Source organism: Bos indicus, chromosome 13 (genome assembly GCF_029378745.1).
Source record: "Bos indicus isolate NIAB-ARS_2022 breed Sahiwal x Tharparkar chromosome 13, NIAB-ARS_B.indTharparkar_mat_pri_1.0, whole genome shotgun sequence".
Lineage (NCBI taxonomy): Eukaryota > Metazoa > Chordata > Mammalia > Artiodactyla > Bovidae > Bos > Bos indicus.
This window is the reverse complement of record NC_091772.1, coordinates 9940645-9961500: the sequence shown is the minus strand read 5'-3', so window position 1 is coordinate 9961500 and position 20856 is coordinate 9940645. Positions and strand designations below refer to the sequence as shown.

Here is a 20856-nt window from a genome sequence, read left to right as displayed (position 1 = left end):
GTCTTTAACCAGAGCTGTTCCATCTAATGTTATGGTTTGTAGGAAGAGTATTTCTGTTGCAATCATATTTTTTTTAACATGAGACTCTCTCCATGAAAGTTAAAAGGGGAAATTGATGGATTTTGCTCTTTATGAAACTGAAGTTTTAAAAATTTTTTTCATGGAATGGTGAACTCAAGACTTTATGATGTCACTTCTTTCCAAAGTGATCTGTTCTTTCAATACAATTGCAGTAAAAATCCCAGCATACTGTTTTTAGTAGAAATTAGCAAGCTAACTCTGGCAGAAAATGATTCTGACAGGATTTTGTACAAATAAAAAAGTTAATTTTTCCTTATTACTGAATCCCAAGTACCTTGATCATTTTCATACAAGTCAGAAATACTTATATGAGTTGTGAGGTATATAGGACATCAGGAACATTAATTTTTAGAAATGTAGGGCACTGTGTTTTCCTTTGTCAGAGGTTACAAAGGAAATGAAAGAGGAGTCTCTCCCCCATTCATGGATGTTTACTGTTCCTGACAGTGTTTCTTACAGAAATCAGACTTGACTATGTGCTAGATTCAAAAAAAAAAAAATGAAGCCATAAAAAGGAAAAAATTCCAACTATAAAGAACTTGAGAAGAAATTGTAAATATCCAGATAATATCATTGATTTTTACTTTCAATCTTTTCTTTAACACGAGAAGCCAAACAAATAAACAGCATATGTCAGTGTATGTAGGACATGAGAGGAAAAGTCAGGGACAATCACCTTCTTTCTGAGCCTCACTTGTACTCTTAATTTGTTGGAAATATTACTTTTCAGACAGCAACACTTTCTGCACAATAGAAATCTTTTTCCTCTTTTCGGCTGTCCCGGGCACAATTTACAATGGGTAAATTGTCCATTTTTAAAAACATGTGGACAGCTTAAAGAATTCATAGTCCAGAAATGAAACCTGCAGAGGATTGCTTATGCTGTTCTGCTTCAGAAGAAATGAGGTGGTCGTACTTGGAGAGGAAACGCTCAGGCCTCTCTTCTACTCCAGATTTCCAATTCTTCCAAGGGTTTTTCTAATATTAAAGATACAAAGGATTATAAGGATTTTTACAATGCTGAGAATGAAGAGTCAGTCCCTGCCCTTTTTTCCTCTAATCCAAGAAAAGACTGTGATCGTCTTTTCTGCTTTTTTCCTTTCAAAAGATGGGCTGATGTTGAAAATGGCCCTGTAATCCATTCTGTATCAACAGCTATTGGCCCCTAGGTGGCTTTGGTGTCTCCTGTACTGTTACTGTTTCCCCGGTTCCTTGGCTGTTGTTTCAATGCTCCGTTTGTTTGTGTGTTTGTTTTGGCCATGCCAGGAGCCACAGGGGATTGTAGCTCCCCAACCAGGGGTGGAACCCACATGCCCGGCAGTGGACGCTTGGAGTCTTAACCCCTGGACCAGGGAGGTTCCGGTGTTGCATTTTTTAAATTTAAGATGTTTCCAGTTCTGTTTTATTTTTGAGTGCTCTAAGAAAAATATTCCTTTGAAAGAATATTGGTTTAGATGTAGCCAATCAACAATCCCACAACTGAGAACCTTTGCCCTCGGCAGGTAAAAGCAGCTGGGAATGTATGTTCACCCCAGTGGTTTAAAAACGTCAGAAGTTTTATATGGAGTTTAACCTGATGGAATTGCTGATAGTCAACCATTTTTAACTTTAAAATTGGCAATTTCATCTCATTCAACCTAAGAGCTTATAGATGGCAAGGCTTAAACAGCACTGTCAAGATTCCCTAAGAAGGAGAAATGGAGGTAGTTTCCATTCTATCAGAGGAAAGAGATTGGAGAGCTGTTTCTGATGTAAGTATTTTATTGGAGGCAATCCTTTTTTTTAATACCTTGCCTCACAGCCTTGCCTTTCTCCTTCAGTTTGTTCATGTCCCAGCCCCACCTAAAGGACGTGGACCAGGTCGTGTGCATTGAGTTATGAGTCATGTGGCAACTTTAAAAAAAAAAATGTATTTTAACACCAAAAACATTTTCTATTGGGGTATAGCTGATTAACCATGTTGTGGTAGTTCCAGGTACACAGCAGAGGGACTCAGCCGTACGTATACATGTGTCCATTCTCCCCTAGACTCCCCTCTCATCCAGACCGGCAGAAAACATTGAGCAGGGTGCCGTGTGCTATATAATAGGTCTTTGTTGGTTATCCATCTTAAATATAGCCACCCCCACCCCACCCCCAGCAAGGCATAAGTTCGTTTTCTAAGTCTGTGAGTGTCTTTCTGTTTTACTAGTTCATCCCATTTGTAGCTTTTCTTTTTAGATTCCACATCTAAGGGATGTCATATGGTAGTTCTTCACATGGCAGGTTCTGCTCCCCTTCCCTCTCTCCCTCCCTCCAACACTTCTCAGGTTTTATTACATGTGGAGTCAGTTGACAGGAGCTGCTCATCCCTGGACAGGCTTCCAGGGACCCTGCTCGAGTCCCATCCAGTTCCCATTGTCCCTGTGATGGTCACTGACCCATCACCTTGCTGTTTCCTTGTCAGTGCAGGTCCCCTCTGAGGTTCATGGACAGCTCTTGGTGGGCCCATTGGCCACTGCCAGCAGCTGTTCCTCAGTTTTCTAGAGGAGGGGTTATTGTCTTTCCTCTGGATCCCTGATCCTCGAGGACTCCAGTAGGGTCTTCCATACCCTGTGGATACCCTTTACAGCCTTGTTGTGAAAACCTAGAGTCAGTCCTGGTTCCTCATCTTGACTCGCCCACCTCATGACATGGAACTTTTCTAAGTCACTGAATTCTGTATTTCTTCATCTCTGAAGCTAGATGGTTGAATATGATAGTCTTAGGATTATGTGCCTCAGTGATGTTTAAGGTTGCCCTTTTCTTCCTAAAATCTGAGCGACTGTATTACACATAGTTTATACACAGTTATTTCACAGGGTGGATCATCATGGCACAAGATACCAGCCTCCATCCCAGGATGGAGTACATACAGCCATTTGACCATGAGGAAATAAAGATGCTTGATTCCCACCTGGTTCATCTGCCTGAGGTCCTTTCACTGCACCCGCTCTGATTGAGTGTGCAAGTGTGACTGTGAGTTTCCCCAACAGAAACCACATCATTTCATCAGCCATGTAAGAAAATGACAACCAACTGTGAAAGCATGCTTGCCAAGTTTTCAACATCACTGCATTTGAGGGGGGAACACATTTGTACAAGATGAAATCACGGCTGGATGGAGCCCAAAAGACATGTCTGGGTACCTGTCTTCTGTAAGCTGCAACATATGGAAGTGTGCTTATGCCAGTGAAGGCAGGGTTCCAGAAATCTCTTTACTCCTTGAAGCCACATCACCAATCTAGAGATGGAGAGAAGGGACCAGAGAATGTGGCATGCTGCATTCTTAGAAATTACCAGATCCCTAGTAAACAATAAGAGTAGTTAAGGTGCATTTGGTGTTGCTTCACTAAATATACCTGGTAACATTTACTACCATTGTCTGCAGGTTTTTTTTTTTTTTTTCCAGCAGCGATTACTCAGGCTCAGAGAAACAAACTAGCTAGCTAATTAGTGGTCATGATTCAGAATTGGCCTGTCTTACTTCCATGCCCATGGTCTTTCTCTTTACCTTCAACTGATTTCAGATATGAACAACCAAATTGAAACATTGGTGAGAAAAGGGGAAAGAGGTCCCACACCTCTCTCACCCCAGGTTTCTCTGGTTTGATAGAGCAGTGGAGTTGGAAACTTCTGTACGACTTCAGTTAACTTTAAAAAAAGGGCTTTAATGACTTCAGATCCCTTGAAAAGAATCAAAAAGGAGAATTATGCTTAATGAGAAAAAGGCCTTATACCAATTAAAAAAATGGCCAAAAGAGTTGAACAGGCACTCCCCATATGGTCAATAAGCATGTGAAAAGATGCTCAACGTCGCGGCTCGTTAGAAAAATGTAAATCTGAACCTCAGCAGCAATCTTGGCATACCCACCAGAATTGCCCTGATGAGAAAGACCACGACATCAGGGGTTGGTGAGGATTTGGAGCTGTTTGGTCTCACAGTCCCTGCTGGTGGGAGTGTCGGTAGTAAAACTGTTTGGGAAGACCGTTTGATAATTTCAGATACCACTGAACACTTGCATTCCGTATGACCACCTCTAAGACTATGACCAACAGGACTCCCTGCATAACGTTTATAGGAAATGTATAGGAACCTATAGAAAAAATGTTCATAGCAACACAGTGCCTAAGGGCCAAAACAGAACCTAGCCAGATGTCCCATAACCAGAGACTGAACAGACCAGCTACTGAGCCAGCTACTGCTGCGCGTGGTCACGGGGTGGCCCTCACACACATGAGGTCGAGCAATGACGGACGCAAAAGGGTTCATGCCGTGTGATGCTGTTTACATGAAGTTCAAAAATGGGAAACACTAAGCTGTTAGAAGTCGGGCTAACACCAGCCTTCCGCAGGGCATGTGGGGCCAGTGGGAGGGAGCACTGGGGGTTACTGGGCTCCTGGGGACGTTCTGTTCCTTGATCTGGGTGGTGGTTGCAGTGTGTTGAGATACTGAAAATTCACATGTTGTTCACTTCCTTCCGATGTATGTGTTTTTCTATATGTATATTGTCCTTTGATACTAAATTTAAGTTTTCAAAGTCCTATATATATATATATATATATATATATATGCAGATGTTTTTAATTTTTGATTCCCACTGTGGAAATATAAATTTAAATCAGCCAAGATTTGCATATGCACGAAATAGGAATTTTGTGGCACATTGTGACCTATATTGTGGGAGAAATGTGTTTTTTTTTTTTTTTCTTGACAATGCTTCATTGGCTTCTCAATGTATCTGAACCTGACAGGGCAAGGAAGGAAGGAAAGAAAAAGTGAATTTCATCAACACCAGCAATTTTTGCTGCTCAGTATTCATTCAGCCAAAGCCACACGAGCAGGTCGGATTTGTACCAGATTAGAGAGTTCTTACTTGTCTTTGAGTCTATTAGAAAACTTACCTTTCTGTTATGATTTTTCTCCTTCTGAGAAGAGAAGCTTAAGAATAATACCTGTGAAATCCTAAGACTTGGCTACAACAAATTCTAAATGTTTATTCTTTAGGAAGCAAGGTGAAAGCCTGAAAGAGAAGTCCTCTTTTCACAAAGGCAGTCTGCATTTGCAGTAGTAGCTGAGAAAAGTCCACATGGAAAGTTGAAAGAACCGCAGCAAGGGTCTAAAAACTCTCTTACCAACTGTGCAGGTAGTGTGCTTGTTGAGTTTTCAACTTCATCTCAACACAAAAATAATTCTAGTTTAAGAAGAGGACTGAAAGAAGAACAAACTTGCGTTTTAAAGAAGGAAACTTATGAACCACCATCTGGCAAAGAGTCTACTCTGTATCTGGGGCCAAACGTTGAGACTCAAGTCCATCCTTCCTTTGAGGCCCCTCCTCCTGCCTCCTGTGTGAGCCTGGTGGAGCCTCACCTGGTCTGTTTGAAGTCATACAGCTGTTTAGTGGCCAAGTAAAGCAGGACCTACCATCTTGAAACGTCTAACCTCTTTCTCTTCCCACCCCCACCCCCTGTGATAGAGATTCCAAATAATAATGACCCAAAGATCATGAGTGTGATATTAATCTGTCTCTTATAAAATATGTATTTCAGCTTGCGACCCTTGAATTCCCTCCAAAGAAACTATTTGGAAACAAGGATGAACGTGTGATTGCTGAGAGGCGAAGTCAATTAGAGGTAACAGAATCAAGCTTTTCTTTCTGTGTGTGCAGAAAATTTGCCATCTGATTGACCAGTGAGAAGTCGTCCTCTTTAAACACTTAACGGTTCACGGATGTGAAGGTGCTGCCAATCGTTAACGCAGGAGATGGCAGTAGCAGATTGTAAAGTAATGAGATCAGTTTATTTAAAATATAAGGCCTTCCCCTCACCCCCTCTCCACTCTAACAGAGCGTTTTCCTGGGTTTTGAGGAGGTACATTTATTCCAAGGATTAGGAAGCAGGTTGCGGGTGAGAACTGAATATTCACGTAGACAGATGGTATGCAGTGCAGGATGGGGGTAGGAGCTTGCTGCCAAAAACTTGAATTAATTAACTGAAGATTTATAGTATTGCATTGCTATTGCTTTTTCAAGATGGCTGGAAGCAAAAAGACACATACCTATTTTAGTCACGTTAGGTTTTGTTTGACTTACTTTAACTTCGTCTTCTGAGCCAGCTACGTGGAAAACTTTGGTTCAACACAACTGTTGTTTTTCTGACTGCCTCTCTGCCAGCGTGCATTGTTGACTGCTTTATATAGCTCGTTTTTCTCTGTAGGATAGAGCTGCTTATTTCATTGGCATCCGATACTACTGAGACAGGGTGTCCGTGCTAGGGTGTGATAGCAGGTGGCTTTCCATCATGGGCAGCTCTTGCCATTCTGAGCCACTGAGGCTGGCAGATAAAACTAAGCTCACTCCAGTCAACAAGCTTCCTAGGGGCTGTGCAGAGTCCCCTGTGCCACTCCTCTATGAGGAATTAAAAAAATAAGACTTTTTGCAAATGAAATAAGAGGAGGCCTGAGCTAGCCCTTTCTGAATCGTGAAATTCTGCATAAAACCAGTATTGTTCTCATTCAGTTGAGAGAGGCACAATTTAAAATGGCTGTCTATGGAGTACAGTGAACACCAGTGAACCAAGGGAAATGTCCAGAGACTGGAGATTCCAGTGAGAGCCAAAATGGGGAGTGGGGACTGTGGAGAAATTGGAGGCCAGGAGACTGTGGCCCATGAGGAGGTGGGGCATTCTAGGGTTTTAAGATCCTCAGTGTAGAACTCCTCTAAGGAAAGATGAGTTTCAGGGTGTGGCCATGCTTACAGACTGGTGAGTTAAACTGTAGAATTAAACTGTTTGAAAAGATCCAGAAACTATTACAACTGAGGTTTGGATGGATCATTGTAGAGCTCTAAAAATCATCCTATGAGATGGCCTGACCCTGATACCCAACTGAAGAGTTTATTACATTCAAAGCAGAGATTATCGTGGTGAGCCTGCTTGGCCAAGTTCTTGTAAAGGTTTAATGGTATCATATAAACAATGTAAAGCTCACAGTAGAACTGGTGATGGTTTTCTTTACTGAAGTCTTACCCACCTCAGTTATCTAGACTTGTCTTTAATTAAAACCTGTGCAGAATGACAGCATATGAAAACGAGTTTGTAAACCAGCAGGACATAGCTGTTGTCGTCTCAGCTTACTCAGAGCTCTGAATAAATGCACCAGGTGCCGGCCGTGCCGCAACAGAGCAGGCGTGTGTGCTCTACGTTTGTGAGCCCAGCTCTCGGGGGCTCTTCTCTTTCCACTCTAGCTTCCAGGGCCAGAGCAAAGTTCAGGGCACCCTTTCATTCTTGGTACTCTCAGGTGGAACCCATATTTGTTCTTCCAGGATCACTGCTTAACCCTGTATCCCTACTGAGCCATCAGCTGTTGAGCATCAGTGTTAACATCTCCACCGATACAAGCCTATGATGGTGGTTTACCTGTGGCTGTGGCATTAGTCCATATGGAATGGATTCTACACTTGGAAGGAAAACAAAGGCTTATATTTTAAATTAAGTATATTTCATCTCATGTTGACTGTTAAGTCTTAGAATATTATGTTCTTGTCAAGGAGAGAGTGTAATTCAGCTTCACTTTAATGGAAAGTTAACATGAGATTCTTGAATTAATTTCATGCAACTATTGTGTGATTTGCTTTTTCCAGTCTAACACCAAGAGTCACTGACTTAGTGGATTTTCATGTGAAAATTAACATTAATTTTCCCTTGAATTTCCTATGTGATTTAATTCAATATGGATTTACTTAGTTCCTGGTACATACTGGGGATAGTTTGAGGTATTACATAGAATATCAGGGTGAATGAGCCATCTCTTTCCCTCTAAGAGCACGTGTTTACATTGGTGTATAAATACATAAGCAACGTGCAGAAAGATGGATTCCAGTAGCACACATTTGTACTGGCACAACATAACATACAGAGTGTTTGCACAAGAGGAATTATCTGCCAATTTCTAAAATCCAGAAATAGAGTTTTACAAACCTCTTCAGGCCAGTGGAGCTGCACAGAACAGCGCCATTGGGTACTTACGGATGCCTCCATAAGCAAGCATCCGATTGCATTTCCGTCTTCTTTGCTGTTAAAATAGCTCCAAGATTGGGACCTCATGTTTGAGTTTATCTGCAAAAAAAGGTCAAATGTTTTCACATGAAAGACATAGACACCTACTTTATAATTTTTTTTTTTTTTAAGTCTCTCAGTCGTGTCCGACTCTTTGCGACCCCATGGACTATACAGTCCATGGACTTCTCCAGGCCAGAATACTGGACCGGGTAGCTTTTCCCTTCTCCAAGGGATCTTCCCAACCCAGGGACTGAACCCAGGTCTCCTGGATCAAAGGTAGATTTTTTTACCAGCTGAGCGCAAGGGAAGCTCAAGAGTACTAGAGTGGGTAGCCTATCCCTTCTCCAGTGGATCTTCCAGGCCCAGGAATTGAACTGGGGTCTCCTGCATTGCAGGCAGATTCTTTACCAACTGAGCTATCAGGGAAGCCCTACTTGTGAAAATGTTGAAATAATTATTGTAAAGGTGATGGGTAGCAACAGAAATTTATGCCTCTCATGAGCTGTTCTAGAGATTAATTTTCTCACCACGGAGAGAGGAATATTAGTGGTGTGTGTGGTGGTAGCCGTGAGGTCAGAGTGTGTAGCACCACAAAAAGGCAGGAGTGAGTCACGATGTGGTGATGCCACTTGGAGAAGTGTAAATTTGTCCTCCAGAACTCACTCTTATTGACAGACTTGTATGGGATCCACCCATCCAGAGTTATGGGGCCCACTCTGGTTTATACCTGGAGAATCTGGCCTGTTGCTGCTTTGCATCTCGTGCTCTAATGCCACCCCACACTTCTGCTCCAGAAGAGCCATAGTCTCTGGCGGTTCTCACGTGGGCAGATCTCCCTGTTGCTGCCACTGTGGCCCCACTGAAACTAGTCAGTGTAAATGTGCATGTCATTGACAGAGCCTGACATCGGGCAGCCGGAGGGTTCTGATATCAACTCTCCCTGTGTGACACGCTTCCCAGCTCCCCCAGCCCTTCTAGTAACACAGACTACTGCCCAGCAGAGAAGGTTGTGGAGGTAGCAGGAAACGACCACATCAGTCTGTCTGATGCATTTATCTGGAGTGGAAGGGTGCTCGTTATCAGTACTCTACTTGAAGGCAGATACCGTTGCCATTGGGTCGAACCTGCCATTGTTGTAGGTCAAAAATGGTGGAATGCCGGCAGTTCCCAGGCTTTCACATAGCATTACAGCTGTCTCCCATTCACTGTGTGTTTCTTACTGAGCACCAGGCCTGGGCGAAAGGCTTGGTGCATCATGCCACTTATTCCTGCAGCCAGCTTTTGAGGGCTTCTATTATTATCCCCATTTTACAGGTGAAAACATTAAGTCTTGGGGAGGATAAAGAAGGTTGTGTAGCCAGTGAGTGGCAAAGCCTCAGTCTGCACTAGAGTATCTTCAGGGCAGGCACCTTCTCTTAACCCTCACACACTCTCAGTCTGAGGTGAAGCTGGGTCTGCCACACACTTTGTTCTGGAATGTCCGTGAGACTTCACTTCCACCTCTTTTAAGACCCTTGTTATGCTCTTGCTTGTATCAAAAGGTACGTTTATGTCTCAGATTTCCCCGTTGTACTCCAGTTACTTGAAGACAGCAGAATCGACGTCTAATGGAATTCTCAGTCTCCCATGATACTTTACATGCCTCACTTTCACTGAATTCTCAGAAAATCTACCTATATTATCTCCAGTAGATGAGTTTTTGTTTTGTTTTTGTTGATTGATGAGAGGTGCATTTTGGGTCACTAATTGCAGAAAATGTTACCATCTACTTGAAACATTTCCACTAATCATCTTATAGTCTGTCATTCCAAGGAGTAACTCTAATTAATGAAAACAAGGGAATCCTCTAAAATAATAAAGTTTTCGAGAATAAAACCACCACCTTTGGAGATAGGTGCTCCAATTTCACCTTTGGAGAAATTTCTCAGATGTTTTCTTGAAAGTACTAGAGCAGTCAGGCTTCCCAGGCAGCTCAGTAGTAAAGAATCCACCTGCCAAGCAGTCAACTCAGGTTTGATCCCTGATATGGGAAGATCCCCTGGAGAATGAAATGGTGACTCACTCCAGTACGCTTGCCTGGGATATCCCATGGATGGAAGAATCTGGTGGGCCATAGTCCATGGGGTTTAATCCATAAAATGGTAATACTAATAATACCCACTTCGTAGAGTGGTTGTGAAGGTTAAATGAGAATACATGCAAAATCCTTGGATAGGTACCAGGTACATAGCCGACCCTAGAAATTCTTCTGTTAAAAATTGCTACATTCCAATTGTCATATGACTTAGAGTTGACTTTTAAAATTAAACAAAGTTCTAATTAATGCAATAAGATAAGGACATAAAAGATTATTCAGATTCAGAAGGGAGAAATAAAGCTCTTACAAATGACGTGATTGTCTCTATAGAAAATCCAAAATAATTGACAAGAAATCTCCTGAAACTGATAAGCAATTATGACAAGATTGCAGGATACAAGAACAATCACTTTCCTATATACCAGCAATGAAACATTGGAATTGAAATTAAGAACATAATAGAATGTACATTAGGACCCCAAATTAAATACTTAGATAAAAATTTAATAGACTGTGTATAAGATCTATATGAAGAGAACTATAAAAACTGATGAAAGAAAGAACTAAACCGATGAAGATATAGTCCATGTTTATGGATAAGACTTAATAGTATCAAGATACCAGGTCTTCCAACTTGGTCTGTGGATTCACTGCAATCCCTCAGCAAGTTATCTGTGGATATGGACAAACTGATTCTCAAGTCTGTATGGAGAACCAGAGGACCCAAGATAGCTGGTAGAATATTGAAGGAGAAAAAGTTGGAGAACTGACACTACCCAGGCTTCAAAAGCTACAGTAATCCAGACTGTTTGTAAAATGCAAAATTAAAACTCCTAGAAGATAATGTAGGAGGAAACCCAGATGACCTTGGGTATGGCAGTGATTTTTCAGATACAGCATCAAAGACACAATCCATGAAAGAAGCAGTTGATAAGCTGGACTTTACTACAACTGGAAATTTCTGCTGTACAGAAGACAGTGCCAAGAGAATGAGAATACCAACTTCATACTGGGGAAAAAATACCTGCACAAGACACATCTGATAAAGGACTCATCCAAAACATACGATGAACTTTTAAAACTCAACAATAAGAAAATGAAAAACCCAATTAAAAAACAGGTAGAAGATCTGAACAGGCACGTCACCAAAGAAGATGAACCCATGGCGGATATAGGAGGGAATCATTTGTCAGTTGGGAATGCAAAAATGAAATAGCAGTGAGCTACCTCTGTACACCTATTAGAATGGCCAAAATCCAAAACTCCATGAATATCAGATGCCAGTGAGAAGGTGGAGCAACGGCAACTCTCCTTCATTGGTGGCAGGAATGCATGATTCTGCCACTTTTGAAGACAGTTTGGAAGTTTCTTACAAAACTAAACACACTCTTACCATACAATTTGGCATTTGAAATCATTGGTGTTTACCCAAATGAGTTGAAAGCATATGTTCACACAAAAACCCACACATAAATGTTTATAGCAGCTTTATTCATAATTGCTAAAACTTGGAAGCAATCAAGATGTCCTTTGGAGGTGACTGGATAAATAAACTGTGGTACATCCGGACAGTGAAATATGAATAACCTTAAAAAGAAATGAGCCACCAAGTCTTGAGAAGACATGGAGGAACCTTAGATACATAGGACTAAGTGACAGAAGCCAATCTGAAAAGACTGCTTACTGTATGATTCCAACCATATGACATTCTGGAAAAGCCAAAACTGCAGACCCAGTAAAAGCGTCAGGGGCGGGGAAGAATGAATAGGCAGAACACAGAGGATTTTCAAGACAGTGAAACTGCTCTGCTTGATACTGTCATGGTGGGTACATGACTTAATACATTGTCAAAGCCCACAGAATAGGGAAGAGTGAACCTAACGTGAACTATGGACTTGGACAATGATGTGTCTGCGTAGGTTACTAATTATAACACATACAACCTTCTGGTGTGAGAATTTAATAGTGGTTGTGTGTAGAGAGCTGGATATGAGAAATTTTGCTTCCTCTCCACTTTTCTATCAACTTTTACCTGCCTTAAAAATAAAGTTTATTTATGAGTTTTATACATTTTTTTTATAAATGTAGTCCTCACACATTGGTAATCTCCTTCCTTTCCTTTTTTTCTGCCTTCATTTTCCTTCCACTTCTGTCCTCCCTCCATCCTCTTATTTTCCTCTTGTCCTTTAATTGCTTTGCTCAAGAAAGGAGGGAAGGGTGGGTGGGTGAGCAGGGAGGTGGGTGAGTGGGTGAGTGAGTGTGGCACTAGTAAACATTTTTCTCAGGAGTTTGAGTTTTAATTATTATAAGGAAGGTGGTCATCATCTAGACAAATTATATTTTTATACATACTTTCTCTACTGCTAAGCATATAGTAATGTATATTTCATTAAGAGTGACTCACTCATTACTCTGAAATTTGGACGTCGCTATTTTATCTGTCTTTGCCAAGCACCATTTTTATTCACTTGTTCTTTCCACACTCAAGGTAGATATCGGTCTTTATGAATCAATGATTTTGAGAATATGCAAATCAATGAGGTGCCCACCCAGCACAGACCACCTTTGTAAATTAAGACATTTGAATACAGAAACATTTCAAAATTAAAACCTTTGAATAGTGAGGGAAAAAAAAAGAAGGAAATCTCTTGTAATCACACAGAAGCATAAGCTAGGTGAGAGGACTGGTGGAATACTGATGTAATTGACAGGCATAAAGATTATCTTTCCCTGTAATTTTCATGTATCGCCACAAAGGCTTTTCCTCACTGATGCTTGGTGCAGAGGGCCTTCACGTTCACCTGCCTTGTAGTATCACTTGGGATAGTCTACGTGACCTGTTGCTACTTTTAATTGCACTGTCGGCATGATATGTGAAGACTTTTTCTTCAAGGGTCGCTTATGAAATCTGAAAACGGGCTGCCCCTTCCTCTGCCCCTTTTCTTTGTTCTTTCTACCACTTTCTACAGTACTAAAACTAAGTTCCCCTTCATCCAGTCAGACAGGAAAGTTGAGATGATCTTCTGTCAAGTTAGTGTGAAGAAGCAGAAGGACTTGAGTACGTTAATTTTAGCATCAAGATAAAGTTAGAATGTCCATGTAGAAGAGAAGATCATCCTCTTTGCAGGACATGGCCCTGGTTCTCCTTGGGGCAGAGGGCCTTTGGCTATCCTGTGCAACCCATTCTGGCTCCAAAGAGAAACCGCCTTTACCTAAGAGTGTTGGGTTTGTTGATAGCAGGTGTTCAAAGAACTCTTAGAATCAAGGGATGCAGCCTGTAAAATTAGCAAATTTCTGTTCTGCAAAAGGATATATAACCATCTCCAGCTTTCAGTACACTAAAGGAACTTTGAGATATCATGAGATAGAAATTGATGGCTTAGACATTTTGTTAAACTTTATTTTTTATGACAGTGTATATTACAGAAGCAGAAAGAATGATGTTATAAGCCCAGTGCACCCTCTCATATCACCCAGCTTCATCATTGTCAGCATGTGACCTGTTTCGTTTCATTTCTACCTCAGTCACTGTACACGCCCATTCACAGGGTTATTTTAGAACAAATGCCAGATAGCATATTGCGTGCTTATTTCGCTCAGTCTTGTCCAACTCTTTGCAACCCCATGGCCTGTAGCATGCCAGGCTCCTCTGTCCATGGAATTCTCCAGGCACGAATACTGGAGTGGGCAGCCATTCCTTTTTCCAGGGGATCTTCTCAATCCAGGGATTGAACCCCAGTCTCCTGCATTGCAGGAGGATTCTTTATCAACTGAACCACTAGGGATATCATATTATTTTATCCATAAATATTTTAGGGTGAATCTCTTTAAAAAGTGTCTTATAATGTATAGATTTCCCTTCCCTCTTGTTTTCTCACCATTTGTTTGTTGATGAAACCATGCCATTTATCCAGGGAATTCTCACATTTGAGGTTTTGCTGGTTGCATCCCATGGTGCCATTCACCATGTGCCTCTCAGTTCAGTTCAGTCGCTCAGTCATGTCTGACTCTTTGCGACCCCATGGACTGCAGCACACTAGGCGTCCCTGTCCATCAGCAACTCCCGGAGCTTGTTCAAACTCATGTCCATCAAGTCGGTGATGCCATCCAACCATCTCATCCTCTGTCGTCCCCTTCTCCTCCTGCCTGCAGTCTTTCCCAGCATCATGGGCTTTTCCAGTGAGTCAGTACTTTGCATCAGGTGGCCAAAGTATTAGAGTTTTCAGTTTCAGCATCAGTCCTTCCAGTGAATATTCAGGACTGATTTCCTTTAGGATGGACTGGTTGGATCTCCTAGCAGTCCAAGGGACTCTCAAGAGTCTTCTCCAACACCACAGTTCAACCAGTTGTTAGATTGAGTGGCTTGATTGAGTTCAAGTCTGATTTTCTGGGGCAGAAACACTGTAGAGGTGGTGCGGTTGTTCCCTCACATCTCAGAGGAGGCACGTGATGTCTGGTGGTCTCCCTCTTGATGGTCTTTGCTGTCTGTGTTAAAGCAATCCATTGACCATGGCAGTCACTGCCCATGCTCATGACCACTTCCTGTGCACGATTGGGCCTGTCTTGCATGCATCAGTTGAGTCCTTCCCGTCTCCAAGGAGCTCATGGTCCTGTCAGAGCAGAGATGACTCATCAAGTAACTACTCAGACAGTCATGTACCACCTCCAAGGTTATCAGAGGACATGACTCCCAAAGCAGTTGTCCCCAAACCTGTGTGGCCAATCTTTGAATTTATCTCAAGTAGCTTTTTGAAAGATACAGTCTCAGACTGTGTTCTAGTAGATTCTGATTCAGCGAGACTGGGATGGGATCCAGGAATCTGAGTCTGCTGTAGAAAGATGAGACTGGTGTCGACGTAGACAGGGAAGGAAAAGCCAGATCCTAAAGCCATGTTGCTGACTGGACCTGAGCCACAGGACAGCGAGGCCCATGGAGCGCTGTATGCAGATGAGAGGAGGGCTGACATTTGACTACCCTGGGGAGCGTGGAGGGAGCAGGGGAGACGGCGGCAGCAAGAGCAGTGGCTAGGCTGTTACTGTCTCCAGAGAAGACGTGACTGTGGCCTCCAGGAGGGTGTGATGGCCGTTGGCGTGGAGGAAAGTGGGCAGATTAGAGAGACACACCAAGGGCGGAGTCAGTGTGGCTCGCCACTCTGTTGAGTGAGAGCCGAGGGCAGTGATGAAGTGAGCGTGGGTGCCCAAGACCCGCAGCATTCATCTGAACCAGACAGTGAGATTCCGTTTTACACATATTTGTGTCTTTTGCATTTCTACACACAGTCGATGACACTGAAATAGTGCTTTTTTTTTTTTTAGCTTTTCCCTAGCTTGGGGTTTAGAGGTCCCAATATGTGCGGTCGGCAGTCACAGGTCAGGGAGAGCCATGGTCCAGAGGCTAGAGGACCAGGGGAGCTGGTGGAGTGCGTTCCATCCTGCAGGCTGATGTTTTTGTTCACACCCGGAGACGGGAAGGACCACTGTCCCTGCTCAGCACAGTCAGGCACACATTCTTTTTACTCGGGGGAGGGTCTGCCTTTTCGTTCAGCCTGTTGGGTGAGGCCCACACACGTAAGTGAGGACCATATGCTCCACCCAGTCTGTTGACTCAGATGTTCATCTCATCCAGAAACAGCCTCACACACACACGGAAATAGCGTTTGGAGTAACGTGCCAACCCGCTCCAGGATTCTTGCCTGGAAATCCCATGGATATGGAATCCTGGCGTGCTGCAGTCCATGGGGTTGCAGAAGAGTCAGACACGACTGAGCGACTGAACAACCAAGTATCTGGGCACCTAGTGGCCCAGCAAGTCGACACATAGGATTAATCATGACAGAGCCCATTTCTGTTCACCCCAGATGCAGCTGCAGTGGTAATTTTTCCATTTTTGAGGCTTTTGATACTCTAACATCAGCCCCAATGAGAACCCCACCTCAGTCCCCAGTAAATCCTTAACATCTGTCCTCTTCCCGGCTTCCACCCTCACTCACAAGGTGTTTGGGGCTTGGCAAACAACAGGGATCTCCGGCTCTTTCCTCTTGATGGAAATAGCATCAGATGAGAGGATCGCAGCACAGCCCAATACGGCGGGCTTCAGAGCTGGGCCTGCTCTGCTGTGGAGTTCAGTACTGAACATTTTTCATTTCCTGGGTCACTTTTAAAAGCAAAATGAAACGAGGCTTGAATATTACAGAATTAAACCATGGCTGGAGGATTGTTCCTGCTCTCCTCCTAGATACAGCGAGGGACCCTTCTCTATCATGTCTCATGGCTTCTGACGCAGAAGCAGGCATCCCCAGCGACGCATGGAGCCAGTGGCCTGGCCTCCCTCCTGTCGCCCGCGCCTGGGGGAAGCTGGCCTGCTTCGCTTGAGACGGCTGTGAGCTCCAGGCTCCTGTTGACCTCACCGTTTACCCTGTAGAATGAAATGCCATTTTCGTCTCTTCTCTCTGCCATCCCTTCCATTTCACACTTGCCGCAGCACATCAGGGATGGGGAGGGACGGTCTTCTAAACTGAAGCACTTAATTAGCTCCCGGCCCCGGGGGAGTGTCAGAAACGCAGCTAAAGCGGAGAGAAAAGCTGTGCTGGATGATGGAAAGAAAACCCGCCTCCTTCCAGGGACACCGAGTTACTACAATGGTTTTGGAGTTAGTGGCCGTTTGGAGTCATGTCTATGACGGTGTCATCTTTATATCATTCATTTCTAGCAGTGTTCGTGTCTGTTCAGTTCCACTTACTCATTTCTGCCAGAAAAACTGCTTTTTCCTTTTGCCTAGTGCACACATTGTCCTGAGTGTAGATAAAAGAGTGTCCCAGTAAAATTCTAGTCCCTTCTTGGGAGCCAGGTTGTCCTTTAGGGCCCCTGATGATGATGGCATAGCTGCATCCCCATCCTGTTACTCCTCACTGGAGGAGGAGACATGCAGTGGATATGTTACTAATTACAAGTAAGATAAAGCGTGATCTTGTTCTTGTTCAGTCGCTAAGTCGTGTCCTACTCTTCGCAACCCCGTGGACTGCAGCATGGGCAGGCTTCTCTGTCCTTCATCTAATAAGATATATAGATTTAACTGTAGATTATATTATGTGAATATGATTATAGGCATAGTTATAGCTATATAAGTATAGTAAAGAGGTTATAGCTGTATAGCTAATAGGTGTGTAGAAAGATGTCGGTTTTAGAGATAATCAGTATTGTGTATAGATACGATTCTATAGAGTTATATAATACAGCACGAGGCCACTCTTGTGAAAGCGTGAAGCCCAGGAGTCTGTGGAAGGACTACAGTGTAGCCCAGGCCCAGGGCTTTGTGCCAATAGCCGTCTCGACTTCTCTCACCAGCCTGTCGCAGTCCTGCCTGGCGGGTGGGGACTCATGGGCCCCTCGCTCATCTGAACGTTTTGCAGTCACTTGATGATAGATTCACTTAGGCTCAGTGCATGAAACCCTATTCGCCTGAGTTCTTATCACCTAAGGTTGCAATAAAACTTGTATTATAATTCCTTTAAAAAGGACTGTTTAGCCTTAGGAAAGTAATGAGTCAGCTTGCTGTGAAATCAGAAAGTCCTCATCAGAAAACCACACGCTGAAGTCACAGTGCGAGCTCAGGGTGGGGGCAGCAGCTGGGCCAGGAGCAGAGACTGACACGCAATGCCCGGCTCCCGGCATGGGTACCCCCCCCTTTGCAGTCCTGGCTGAGATCCCTCATGCCCCCAGGCCCATCCCACAGCTGATACGTGCTCCTCCCTACCCCATAGCCCCCAGGGGATGCTGGTCCTGCCCGGCAGGTCCAGCGTGTGCGGGCAGTGTCCCCAGGGCCCCTCAGCTCTTCTCCCCCAGCCTCCTCCAAAGCCGAGGAGGACCCAGCCCAGCTGGGAACCAGAGGGAGGCTAGGCACTGGAGGGACCCCACAGGGAGGCTGCATGTCTTTCTGTGGGGAGCCTGCCAGCTCCCCCTCCTTTCCGGGGTGATTGGAAGTACAGTGTTCGTGTTTCTCAGCGTCCCCAGCAGGACCCAGGCCAGCCATACGTGCACAGCTGTGAACCCGCTCAGCAACAGCCCCTGTGTGGCTTTTCTCCATTTTTCTCTCTCCCTCGCTTTCCCACCCCTTTGCTTCCGTGTCCAAAGTGCGTCAGTTGCTCGGTTATGTCCGACTCTTTGCGACCCCATGGACTGTAGCGCACCAGGCTCCTCTGTCCATGGGGATTCTCCAGGCCAGAATACTGGAGTGGGGAGCCATCCCGTCCTCCAGGGGCTCTTCCCAACCCAGAGATCAATCCCAGGTCTCCCGCATTGCAGGTGGATTCCTTACCAGCTGAGCCACCAGGGAAGCTGCAAGGTCACCCCTAAATAAGTGACCCCAGTCTTTGCTCTCAGAGGATCTCACACTGCCCTTACGGGTTGGGCATATACCTTTTCTGACCGTTTTGCTTTTGTTCATGTGTGCGTTTATGTGTGAGAGAGAGAGTGAGTGTGTGTGTGAGTGTGTGTGTGCAAGCCTGTTGCCCTGTTCTGTATGTGCACAGTCTGTAAAATCAGGGAGTCATGGATGCGCTCACACAAGCCTGGCTCACGTCTGCCCTGACCTGCATCCTCCTGTGCAGCCTCCCAGGTTGTCTCCCCTTCCTGCGCTCCGTGTTCTCCTCTTTCTTGCCTTATTCCCTCGTTTCAACGGAGCACATCCCTAGGAGCTTTCTGAGAAAGGACGCACAGGAGGTGCATTTCTAGAGACATGTCTGATGAGGTCTTTCTTCACCCGCCGCTGGCTGGACAGGATATATTAGATGGAAACCATTCCGTCCTGTAGTTTAGGGGGCTTGTTTCACGGTCTTCTGACTCCAGGGCTGGTGGCAGGCGGGTCGAAGCCATCTCGGTGCCCAGCCCTTTGTCTGTGTCATGATTCTATCCACCTCTGTCCCCAGCATTTGGAGTGCTCAGGGGTCTTCTCTGGTGAGCAGCCGCTCCCTTCTCTGGGCCTCTGTCTGCATGGACTTTATCTCGTGTCCTTCATCTGTGGGAGATTTTTGTGATTGTTTCCTCTTCTGAGGATTTTCCTTCCTGGAGTCCCACTTGCCTGTACTGAGCCTCCTGGCCTGATTGTCCTCTTACCTCCTCTCCTCTGCTTTCCTTCTCTCCCTCCCTCGGCTGGTCCTCCCTGCAGGTTTGAGAAACTCTGTGCCACGTGGTCCCTCTCACCCTGTCATCCTTTGCTTTAAAGCTCTGCTGGTTACTTTTGCATCTTTTCATGTTATAAACCTGAAGGCCTTGCTTCTTGCATCTGGAAATTGTTGATTTGTGTATTTCCATGGGTCAGTGTAGTTCCTCTTTGTACATTCCCTTTGCTGCAGCAGCCCAAAAGACAGGATCAGAATTCTTTCTGTGCTTTTGTTCTACTATCTCTGTCCTGTCTCCATAAAGTTCTCTGCTCACTATTTATATCAACACTGGCGGATCATCTTTTCTCTCCTACCGACCCCCGCCCAGTCGGCATGAGGCTTTCTTAAAGACGCTTCAGTCCGCTTCTCTCCATTCATCAGATTTGTCTGCCGAATGAGTTGTGCTTTTCTTAGGTGACAGGTGTACACCGTGTCCTGGGCCCGCAAACCTCGTTTGTTGCCTTTGTAAACTGCATCTTTATTTCAGGGTTCTACTGGTTATTTGTTTTCCCTAGACAATCGTTTTCTCTTCCGTACCTGCCACTTAGGTTTTTCATAGCAGTAATGAATCAGTGTAGTTGCAGCACTTCAAGACAGTATTTGGAGGGAACAAATGGAGAAGAACATCAGTTTGTTCCAATTCCGTACAGTTTTTATCTTTATTGTTTGCTCATGTAAAGCTCTCATCCTTTTCTAGACAGGCTTATTTTTATTTCCAGCAGTTCACTGCAAAATGTTTACATCTGTAATATTCCAAGCAACCAGGAAAAAAAAAAAAAAACAGACTTTCTCTAATCTATTTTCTAATTGAGATCACCTGTCTCATATTATTTATAAGTGAAATTAAGAAACTGCTATTTGAAATCAAGAAAAAATTGCTGATCAGAGATGAAAATAGCAGTAAATGAAGCCATCATCTTTTTCTCAATGGGTTTTCTTCAGCCAGCTGAGGGGTCGAGGTAAGGCTCGTGCTTAAGATGCTGGTGAGTGCCATGGGCAGTGAGGGGCCCTGTCTGTTCTGTCTCCACAGTCTGGGGTATTTATGCTTCTTGCTGTATGTTGTGATTCCCTTTTCCATTTCCATCTATGGTGCTCATCTTCCAGTTCACAAAATTGCATTTATTTGCAGTTCCTCATCAGAAAGAACCTGGGTATATTCAAGTAATAGCACAGTCCCTATAAACTGACCTTCTTTACTTTGCCAGGCAGTTTCCTCGTGGCAGAGTCTGTGGATGATGTCAGGTTAGCCCCCTGTTTCTTTGATTAAATGGCCCTATTGCCGTCCCCAGGACTCCTTAACTGGCGAGGTTTCCTTTTGATCTGTACGCTCGTCTCTCTACCCACATCCTATCAGTCCCTTTTAACATGCACTGCACCACTTGCCCTGCCCTACAGTTGAAAACAGTCACAGATAAGAGAGGTCATGACGACTGGAGATTGAGGCTTATGGAGTTCTGGGTTTGT

General features: G+C 44.2%; 1 protein-coding gene across 2 annotated transcripts in view; it reads left to right on the top strand.

Annotated features, from left to right (window-relative positions):
• KIF16B (kinesin family member 16B) overlaps positions 1-20856 on the top strand; it is a 307508-nt gene that overhangs the window by 272603 nt on the left and 14049 nt on the right. For both annotated transcript variants that reach the window (XM_070800719.1, XM_070800718.1), the window contains one exon: positions 5650-5733. In XM_070800719.1, coding sequence (XP_070656820.1) covers positions 5650-5733 — 84 coding nt within the window. The remainder of the gene's footprint in view (positions 1-5649; positions 5734-20856) is intronic.